General features: G+C 32.4%; 2 protein-coding genes across 2 annotated transcripts; both read right to left on the reverse strand.

Annotated features, from left to right (window-relative positions):
* Positions 1-2,357: 2,357 nt before the first annotated feature.
* Positions 2,358-4,635, reverse strand: LOC121115220 (uncharacterized). The gene is made up of 2 exons (XM_040709416.2): positions 4,419-4,635; positions 2,358-4,201 (listed from the first exon to the last, which is right to left on the reverse strand). Exons 1-2 carry the CDS (start codon positions 4,513-4,515, stop codon positions 2,985-2,987), a joined length of 1,314 nt encoding a protein of 437 aa, XP_040565350.1. The 5' UTR covers positions 4,516-4,635; the 3' UTR covers positions 2,358-2,984.
* A 640-nt stretch (positions 4,636-5,275) lies between these two features.
* Fitm (acyl-coenzyme A diphosphatase Fitm) lies at positions 5,276-6,890 on the reverse strand. The gene has a single exon (XM_040709417.2). The coding sequence runs from the start codon at positions 6,785-6,787 to the stop codon at positions 5,471-5,473; it is 1,317 nt and encodes a 438-aa protein (XP_040565351.1). The 5' UTR covers positions 6,788-6,890; the 3' UTR covers positions 5,276-5,470.
* Positions 6,891-11,483: the final 4,593 nt, after the last annotated feature.

Below are 11,483 nucleotides of genomic sequence, written 5' to 3' on the forward strand. Positions count from 1 at the left end.
ATAACTAAACAGTACCTCTACCGGAGAAAAAAAGTTTCTGTGTACCAAAACATTTTTCAGCTATTGATCACGTGGGTCCTCGTTAAATCATGCATACATCACTAAAACGATTAAGAAATAAGTATTAATATATTTGTGACTCAGATATTAGGCTCTTAGTGAGCGAATACATATAAATTATTCACTGAAGTAACAATTAATTGCTAAAAATATTAATAAGCGGTGCGTCATCATAAAAGTAATCTTGAACAAAAATCAGAAAAAGTCCCGAATTTTATTTTTTTACTTCATATATACAGCGTCGTTTAGGTAAATCCGGACTAAACTTAACTGCATCCTGATCAATAAGAGAAGCAAGAGTTTTGAAATTTTATTTACAAGTTCTAATAATACAAAACAAAAACATAATTTAATGTGATCGCCATCTTCTTCAAACATTCACTCCATATGAGTCCTTAAGGATATGCAGGCCTAGACCACGTCTATGGGGAGACTTTATACCCGTATATGATGATGGATGCCTTATTATTGTTTTTGTAGTAACTGGTAGAGACCTTCCTTTCTAACTCCCCCTAAAAGTAGTAATCCTGAATCCATGGGATTCATATGGGAGGAATTAGAAGGCCAGGTATGGAGATCCAAAAATTGCACCTTTTCTCCTTTCAAGAAGTTTTGGGTCTTGCAGGCCATGTCAAAGGGGTACATGTCTTTTTGAAACAGGAACTAGATACCAATGACCTCAGCTTTCATCTAAGGTATCTCTTGGTCAAACAGGAGTTCAGACGTGGTTACTTACCGGCACACACGCTCTCGTTTGGCTCAAAGACGATGGGGCAATGACACTACCGTTGCTCCCAATGACCCTAAGCATCATGATGCTGTCTGGAAACATAGTTTTTAGGACGTGGGGGACAATAACTCTCTCTGTGCCGAACTATCTGATGTTCTGGATGTTGTGGGGTCTGTGGACAATCCATTATTTATTATCCGAATAATATATGATTTGGTTACAATGGTACTTCAAATTGTTCAGCAATTTTCTTCCGTGGGCAGCCCGGGCGGCTTTCATTTTGTCTGTAAGGATATGATATTCATAAATTCTACAAAATTTATGAATTTTGTAGAATTTTGTAAATTTTGATATGAAGACTTCATCCTCAGGTCAGTGTTTATAGCCCTGGAGATTGCCGCACGGATTACTTGGCACTTTTTTGAAAGAGGAATAATCGGAGTGGCAGAAGATATCTTCGAAGACCGTTTTAGCCCTACAAGGAATCTGGGACTGCGTTTTTTATAACTCTGAGACTTGTGGGCTTTTCTCTTGTATGCCCCTTCCTCCTTCCAGTAGTTGTAGATGTCGTAGACTGCACTCTTAGCATACCCAAGCATCTTCTTGATGTACTCTGGGCTGTGTCCCCTACATGTCAATTCCATGATGGGTGTTTCTCCGGGTCTCCTCCATCGTAAATACTTGTTTTGAATTAAAGTTACGCAACTTATTTAAAGCTAAAGCTTAACCTCTCAATTTAAAATGAAAATAAACGAGTTAAATGCTTTCCTGATTGTTCCGGATGTAGTTAAAAATGGTCCGGATTTACTTGAATGCCCCTGTACATACAACCCAATATTTTATAGACATATTTCAGTAAATTATAGACCTGTATTCAAATTTGTGGGATGAGATACATAGGAATTTTAGCTATTTCAAATAAAATCCATTATTGTATCATTTTTTATTATGGGAATCAATTTTGGTTACTTCAACTGCAATTTGCAGCGCCTCCAAAGGGTTGATAAGAATTTTTTGTTCATAGAAATTGAGCATATTTCGTGGAAGAATACAAATGTAATCCACACTCAATCTTGAGAAAAGTCCTTTTAGCTTGCTTTTGTGTTGACGGATCACATATGTACTTGGTCCTAACTCCTATGTTGTGTTATTTTATTGAAAATCAAATGTATTTTTTTAAAAGTACACAAAAGCGATTTCCATTAATATAAGTCACCTTAAATTGTTCGAATAAGTTCCGAAATTTTTTATAAATTAACAAAAAAAAAACTATTGCTATGTTTTAAAGGATTTCTTGTGTAGACACATGACAGTCATCGTTTTTTATCTGTATATATGTAAAATAGAGTTTGTAACTGTCTGTGTGCTCTTTATAGATGCCCGCACCATTGAACATAGGTTGTTGAAACTTTTCATGGCTACCTCTTATGAACTTGGTCATGCTAAGACAGGGATTTCTATACACAAAACACTCAAACTGTTTTTTGGAGCTCAAGGAGACTAGATAGGATGTTGAGTTATAAATTATAAATCGACCGGCCCCTCAAAAAACAACCAAATGAAGACACAAGTTCTCTAAATTTATTCAAAATCAAACAAGAAATACAGGTGATAAAATGATCCAGTTATTGAGGGTTATTTTTTCGACAATATTATTCTCCATAGTATCTTTTTGAGAGAAAAAAATGTTGATAGTTTTGTGTTCCTCTTCACAATTCCAATAAATGATATAACTTTTTTTACAGTTTTTTTCGCAAATTTCAATTGTGCAATTTTTTTGACAAAAATAAAAAATGAACTTCTCCTCTAGACGATTTTTTATGCATATATGTTGGTATATTATTTGAAGTTTATAACAATATATAAAAAAAGATAAAAATAATGATGGATATATTATAATGCTCTCATCCATGCCGAAGGGGTCTAAGGAATAATTTTTACCATTGTCAATGTTGATTTCGTACTGCCGCCTTAGCCCGAGCAACGCCGGGTAACACTTTGCTAGTTCCAAAAAGTGTTGATTAAATTAACAAACAAAACTATTGCTATGTTTTATTGCATATGTTTTATGTGTAGACATTACAGTTATAATTGTACCGTTTATTATTCTATATAAAATAAATAATTTAGTATAGTTGAACTATCATCAATATATTTAAACTGGTAACATGAGAACGAAAGAGAATCCCCTGGATTAGGAGCCAATATTAAATGTTATAACTTCTTTAACAGCATATTCATGTATCCCATCTTGTACATATTCTTGAGCCACAGCTGGAGGGACGGTCGTTTCTATGTGGTGAAGTACTTGTTTAACTGGAGATTTCTTTTTCTTCTTTTTGGCCATCCGCCTGATATCCTCAATTTCTTTTAGGGTTATACCATCTTTTCTCGATCTTAGTAAACGATCACAGGGCAAAATAAGGAATTCAGAAGCTCTCAAAGTGTCATAGCCCGACGGAGAATAGGATTTAAGAAGCATTCCGAGCTTAATGACAGAAGGTGAATAGGAATGAGCTGAGCCTGACGCCATAGCTAATTGTTCATTAATAAATTTAAGAACCTTATTATATTTGACATCCGTCAGTGATGCTTCATGAATCAAGTCTTTGGCCATGTTAATATAATCATTGAATATCATGGGCTCTTGCGGTTTATCAACCAGAGATTGAATCACACTATCAATAGAATGTTGAGTCCTTCGAATAATTCCATTTTCATCAATATGAACCTTTGTAATCCTGGATAAAGGGACTCGACATCCCTTTCTATGAAATGCACATTGCGCAGTACTCTTATTGATGGTAAAGTCTGCAGTTGTCATAGGACATGTGGTACCTTGAACCATGTCTACTTTCAGAATATGGAGAACATCATCCGTTTCCAAGGAGTACCAAGGCTCTTTCACAATCCCTGACTTCTTAATATAGAGAATGAAGTCGGGCATAGACAGGAAATCAAATTTATCCGCAACATAGCGTTGATCTACACTTGGATGATGAGATTCTAGAATAAGACTGTACTTTTGATCAATGATTTTTTCCGTTACAGCCACTGTAATTTCTTCCAACTTTACATTGTTAGGGGTGGTGATGATTTTTTCATCAATCACTCGATGTTCAAATATTTTTTTTTCACCATTGACATCCGTTCGAATTTCGCTACAATCCGAGGAGGGATGATAGTTATTGGTGTTGGCGGCGGCGCCTTTGTTCTTTTTGCGCTTCTTCTTGAGATGATTTAGAGGTTTCTTGACTGGAAGGTTCAGAGTTGGGATGACGCCTTTTTCTAAGAAGACTCGCTTGGTCTTGAAGTTGATCAAATGGGGATAGAAGTGATCGGAGCAAATGCGAGGCATTTTAGAATTGATCTCCTTCTTCCCGCAAAATTCAATCCACTCATTTCGGATTTCTAATCAAATACAAAGATACTTATAATTAAAAAATATAGTTTATAGGTACATTGAACATGAGTATAGGTGCAGAGCTCATAGCTCATTATCAAACTAAGTTACAAAACCAGAATATTATCAATGACAAAGTCAGTCGCTTTTAACTCTTTGACATGTACAAACAACACGTAATTGATCAATCATGCTTTTAGAAAAGAAAGGTAGTTTTTCCATTACCGTCAGTCTTTGGAAATAGGAAGAAATGTATGGGTTTCCCATCCTTTTTGATAGATGTACAAGAATTAGGGCATCCATAGACTTCGCAAAAAACCATTATAATTCTTCCATATATGGAGTTATTTAATTGTACAACTAGGAATTACAATGAAGAAGAATCACTGTGTTTATCTGGGAGTAGCATTCTTCTTTTCCTTCCCTTACAACGATCACAGCGCCTCTAGTGATCACGTGACATATAAACACATACCACGACATCATCATGTGAACAAAACAAGTACAAATACCTACTTTTGTAGCTCCGGCCTTCCACATCCATACTACTGACTAGTTACAAAGTCCAATCCTGGCAGTATATCCTATCATCTGTCAACATAAAAGTAAGCTAGAAGGACTTTTCTCAAAATTGTCTGTAGATTACAGTTGTATCCTTTAGCGAATTATCCTCAATTTTTTCATCACATTATTCTTATTCACCCTGTTAAGTTGCCACAAATTGCAATAATTTAGCCACAATAAGAGCAAGAGAAATTAATATATTTAATCTAAAAAGCCCTATCAGGGCCAATATAAGTCTCTTAAATCTAATATAGCTAGTTATTGGGTATTAATCCCACAAAAATGTCTATGAAAGCGGCCAGAATATATAATGGAAGTAAAATAATGAATAGGGATTCTCTCTTTTTCATGGATTGTGTTAAAAATTGTGTATTTGTTGACCAACCACAATTTATATTATGAATTAATAATGTACCCTGTATCCATCATAATTCATTTTTTTTTTAACTATATCTTTTAATCTTGCTAGTTATAAATAATATATGTTCACCCAATAACTAACTAAAGGACGACTCGAATTCAGTCAGTGATGAAGTAAATAGCATTTTATTAACTATATGATATTTAAGGCACACAGTTCTTACGTAGAAGTTTAGAATAAATAGTTGGGGATGATATATGTACAATATAGTATGATAAGTAAACGAATGAATGAGTTGTAATAATGGGGACATTGAATGACTAGAACAGCAGCACAATATCAAATAATATACCTAAAAAGAGGCTTGATTGTATCTCCTGTTTAGAGAAGTAAAACTAGTTGCATTGAGTCGAGATTTAGAAATTGATCTAGATCGCTTAGAAGTTTTGAGGCCCCTTTGAACAGAGATATCCATTGATGATCTTCTCAGACCCGTATCAATGTCAGGACGCGTATTGGGACTGACAGATTCCTGAGCAGTGTTTCTAAAGTTATCACGACCTCTATAATTGTAAATAGGCATTCCCATGAATTTAGGAACTGAGTCTGTCTCAGACCAAGATGCTGAACGATCCAACTTCTTTCCATCTCTTTTCATACAGGGTTTGATTGGTTCAGACGAAGATGCATATTTAAAAACCCCCGTTTGTCCTGGAAGAATCCCAACTTTTTCATATAGGAATTGATAAAGAAAAAACCAGCAGACTACAGCAGTTAAGGCTCCTAAAACTTTTTCAATCATGATATGAAAATAAAGAGCAGTGCATATCAACATGATATCCCACAAGAGCACCAATCCGGCCAAAAAACAGTAAATGTATCTGATTACAGGTGTAATCTTAGTATAATTTTTCCTTAGTAACAAAAAATCTTCAATGCTTAGTTTTGATAAACCAGAGGATGGAACATCCTTAGAGGATTCATTAGGGTTTTTCGAAGAAACACGGCGATATTCCTCATTTCTCATCATTTCTTTAATCCTTTCCCAACCGATATAGGAACGTGCCTCCTCCAAAATAAACAAATTATTCCAAATGAGTAAGAATGAATGCCCAGAGACATCAAATCCACTCCAATTAAACCCAGCTCTTCGACAGGTAACCTTTGTGTAATATTGAGGTGAATTACAAATCCCAGTCGTGGATTCGATGCTTTGAAATATGCAAGTGGATATAAACCATATTCCCGTGGCAATAGCTAAGCGAATCATGCCATAGGGAAGGGATTTTCCTTTAAGAACGATACTTGTGGATGTAATGAAGGGAAGAGTACCTGCCAGGGTCCAGCCCCAGCCATATTTCACTCCGTAAATGTTAAAAATATTATGAGGATTCGAAAGATAATTTTTGGTTTGAGAAAAGGATGAAAATTCCGATAAAATGGATAGAATGAGTGTGCCGATGATGTAAAGGCCGACCTTTGAGGAAGTAGGAACTCCGTACATGATTTTACGACAGAGTTGAATCCACATCATAAATAAAATGTGACTAATCGATGCTCTTTCGGCCAGAGGCTTTGTTCCTTTAAATTCGTTTCGTGACGCTTCTCCCGTTGGTCGATATTTCAAGGAACGAGAAGAAGATTTTAATTTCTTGACCCCCATCGCCATTTATTGTTTTGTATATTTTGAAGGTAGATTTTATTTTTAGACATGTGTACGTATATGATGATTAAAGTAACTAAGTAAATACTTTAGCTCAGCTATGATGACGTATTTAAAATATGTGCGTAGGGAAGACAGAGAAAGTTTGTCAAACTTTAATCTGACTTTTCTAAAAAAAAAAAAAAAAAAAGATATGGTTAAACTCTGCTTTTTCCAATAATAATGCACACTAATTTTTTTCTCTTAAAACTTATAGGTCTCCTTAAAAAGCCACCCCACAATAAAATCCGGCCGATACCTCTCTAAAAAAGTAAATTGTGCTAAGTTAGGAGACTGGATTTGACCAAGAGTGACAAAGAGAAAAAAACACGATTAAAAATGTAGCTTATCAAAAAAATAAGAATCAAAATTTGTCAATATTAAAATAACAAAAAAAGTAAACATCGGGAAATTTTGTAAATATGCAGTTGGCAGATAATCAATGATGAAAATCCATTCTAGAAATAAAATAAAGAGAAATTGAAAATCAACATGGTAACCCTGGCAATTTGAAGAATATTTTGGAGGAGATAAATAATTATGTTTATGACATTTCATTAGATCAGCTATAGTCAGCTGTTACAGGAGAGGAAAGAGAAAAGAATATAAACAAGGGCATTTTTTCGATAATTACTCCGATGTCAATCCCCAATTCTAATCTGAGTCCAACAAGGACTTACAATTATAATTCTGCAACAAATCCTCAGGGTTACGTTCCGTCTTTTATGTGCACACACGAACGTTTAATCAGGGTTTGAATATATTTATAGAAGGATGTTAACTAGTCAGGAATTAAATAATAATGACAACTGCTAAAGAAAATTCCTTCTTTATATTACCAATTACAAATTAACGGGCCAGCTAAAAAATACATCAGATTTACATCATTACAGATGATAATCTTCGTGCAAGGCACCTCCCTGTAAAAGTTGCAGCAGGGTGCCATAAGAGGAAGACACTTTACCTAGTGATGAAAATCGTGTGTATTTTGGTTATAAAAAAACGAAAATCAAATTGGTAACCCTGACTATTTGAAAAATGTTTTGGAGGAGAGCAGCTAAGCTGTCATGACGTTTCATTAGATCAGCTACAATTAGCTGAGGCAAGGGAGGATTAAGAAGATGGAAATAAAAAATGACATTGGCAAGAATGACTCCGATATCGATCCTCAATTCTACTCTGAGTCCGACAAGAACTACCAATTATAACCCAATATTACTCTCAATCTTTTATGAGCACACAAATGTTCAATCAGGTTTTTAAAATATTAATCCATTTTAATTTCAAAGTTATATTACAGAAATTCCAAATATTTTATTACTAATATATTTTTTTCCAATTATTTTAGTCCTGAAGTATAAAACCTACTAATAATTATATAACTAGTTCTGATTATAATCGTAATTTGTGTGTTTTTTTTTTCTTTTTAAAAAAAAATAAAGATATTATAATTTATATATTGAGTAACATATGTTACTCAAAAATATAGCTCAACATATATATTGAAACACCGTTAAATGTCTAGGATGTGTTTATGTTATTTATATTAATAAAACAAAGTTTGTCTGTCTATATAAAGACAGGTACCGTGTGAACAATATATAGCACTCCCTTATGATGTATATCATAACTATATTTTGTTCTAAGGAATAATAATGAAATATTGCAAACGTGCGTTTATAGAATCAAACGTGTATACAGGGTGTACTGTAAATAATGATCCCTAATGTATATCAGATTCATATTTTTGATCTAAGAAATAATAATGTAGTCGAATTAATGAAATATTGTAGGCGTGTGCCTCTAGCAAGGCATTACTCACAAACACAAAAATACCCTATGTATTTAGTTGTCAGCTATCGATTCCCTCCTCTCGCTTGATACGTCATGGCTATTTCATAATGTATTATTTTTGATAAATAAAGTAATAAGTTGTTCTATTCTCATGCTCCGTTTCTAAAAGAACATAAATACAATTTTTTGTTGATCCCTCGTCGTTTATAGAATATATAATATATATTGGCAATTTCATTATTTATATGAAGAAGTTATGGCTATCATATATAAATACAAATTTATAGCTACGCTTTTAATAGAATATTACTAAGCAATATTATAATATAGTATCGAATACTATGTAGATTTTAAAATTATGAAATATATATAATTCATTTTAAAAATGGTAAAGAATTAATATGACGGTGATATTCTGGGAGAAAATAGGAAATATATATAGCAGTTGGTATGATTGACTTATTTGGCTACTATTATATGATTTTGGGATTTTTTTTCTGTTTTTTTAGGAGGAAAGGTTACGTGATACAGTTAAAGTAACGACGTGCTAGAATCGAACATGTAGCGTTCTTACTGTTTGTTCTTGATATTGATATATCATAATTCATATGCATTTTCAGTATAGGTTTTTTAGGTTTGAATAAAATATAAACAATGGTATGTAAAAATGAATTAACTCTCTCGCAGGCGTTGTGTAAGGGGGACCACTTTTTTGTTTGTTTTTGTTAGTGAGCGCTCGAGAGATTAAAGTACTCATATATCAGTCATCCCATCATATATTTTTTTCTTAAACTCGTAATATTTTTTTTTCATTTTTGAGGACAGCACACATTGGCGTCCACGGGTTTTTTTTTTTTGGGGGGCTTGGTTTTTGGAAAAAAAATTGAATAATTAAATTTCAAAGCTTAAATTTCAAATATTATATTTTTTTAAATTTCAAGTATTACATTTTTTTGAAAAAAAATTTAAAAATCTACAGCTATTCTCTAAAAATTAATTTTTTTTTGAAAAAATTTCAAAAATCCACCGCTGTTCACAAAAAATTACACCACTATTAAATTTCAAATATTAAATTTTTGTATAAAAATTTCAAAAGTCCATAGTTATTGTAAAAAAATTAAATTTTTTGGATTTTTTTTTAAAATCATATGTATTACCAAAAAATTTCAAAAATCCATAGTTGTTCATACAAAATTAAATTTTTAGGAAAACAAATTTGAAAGATTAAAGTTTCTCGTGAAAAGCAAAATTTCTTTAATTATGGGGAGGGGAAACACCAGCCCCTCCAGCCGACCCCCTGCCGACTCTCCTAGTACACATCATATGAATTGATATAAGTGTGGAGTAGTTACGTGTGAGTATGTAAAACGTAGAGTAAGACGGAGATTTTATTAAGGAGTTATGATCTATATTATTAAAACTAAATTTTTCTTTTACCCAACACCTAATTACTCCGGCCAATGACTACCTTTAGTATTATATATTCCTTAAAAAATATTGTGACAACTGTTTCCAATCTCCCCTAATTCAAAATGACAAATTACTTTAAAAAAATAAAAGATGGACACAAAAAATGTAGCAACCTATCGCAAGGATGACCAATTTTATCATATACCGCCTCTCCTTAAGTTTCTCTACCGGGATATATTGGAGTTTTAGTCTTCTGGTAAATTCCGGAAAAATTATTATTTTTTCATAATGTAAGCTTTATGTAATTATACTATAATTTACTAGCACGAGCACACTATCTTAAAGATAGCGAATTAAAAAGATATTATATATATTTAGCTTGTTTATGCTAAAATTCTAATCGAAACGATAAACTATAATAAGAAAATTTCTATTGTAAAATCTCCTTGTATTCAATATTTTTTTGTTGTTTTCTGTCCATTTGATGTAAACATAATCAAACCTGCACCCCCCTTTGACTCTCTTGAAAATGTAACATATGTATAAAATTGTCTAGAGTCTGTATCAGTCTCCATTGTTGAAATAAATCCGTTTTATGATTGTTTTTCTATGAGGGATGTACAACACACACAAACATATTAATTATTTTAATACTATGTAGGATAAATATTATGTACAAGTTGCAACTTGTATAAACAAATTATACAAGTTGCAATTTCTTCGTCTTAAAATGCATTATTTTATTACAACATTGATCATTCTAATAAGCAACTATTAATTGTCACTAACATTTCATTTTGATCTATTAAAATACCATAGTTATTATGTAATTATGAGTAATACAACTTTGGGCATTTGAACTTTTTAATCTGCCACGGAATACTTATATTTTAGTAATTTGTGATGAAATAGTCAAAAAGGACACCATTAATATATATATCATCCATGGAACAATCAATTATTGCTTTATCCTTATTCCATGTGCTGTAAATCCTTCATTTAAAATTATTCATCCCATTTTTTGGTTGTAACTTGTACAATTTGCCTATACAAGTTACAACTAGTACAAAATCGTAACTTGTATACAACATATATTATATAATTCATTAAATTAACGTTGAATACATATTGGCCCATGTAAAAAAAACATGTTGGGGTAGTTGATGGCCATTTAAAATGGACTATAATAGAATATGAATGGAAACTTAACATATTTGTTTGTAAACGTATAATATGAAATAATTTTAAATTCCCCGAAATTTATATTATATTCGTAGGTTTTTGTAAACGTGAAAATCACGTTGTTCATGTGCGATATCTTTTTTGACCTTCAAATTTAATCCCTCTCTTCGTTTTGAGTTCTTCATATAACAATAAAGTATATATACATGTAATAAACCAATTTATATAAGTGATTTCTATTACGATGGTCATAATTTTTGGACCTAAGATGAAGGTT

Source organism: Lepeophtheirus salmonis, chromosome 3 (assembly GCF_016086655.4).
Source record: "Lepeophtheirus salmonis chromosome 3, UVic_Lsal_1.4, whole genome shotgun sequence".
In the NCBI taxonomy this organism is placed as follows: Eukaryota; Metazoa; Arthropoda; class Copepoda; order Siphonostomatoida; family Caligidae; genus Lepeophtheirus; species Lepeophtheirus salmonis.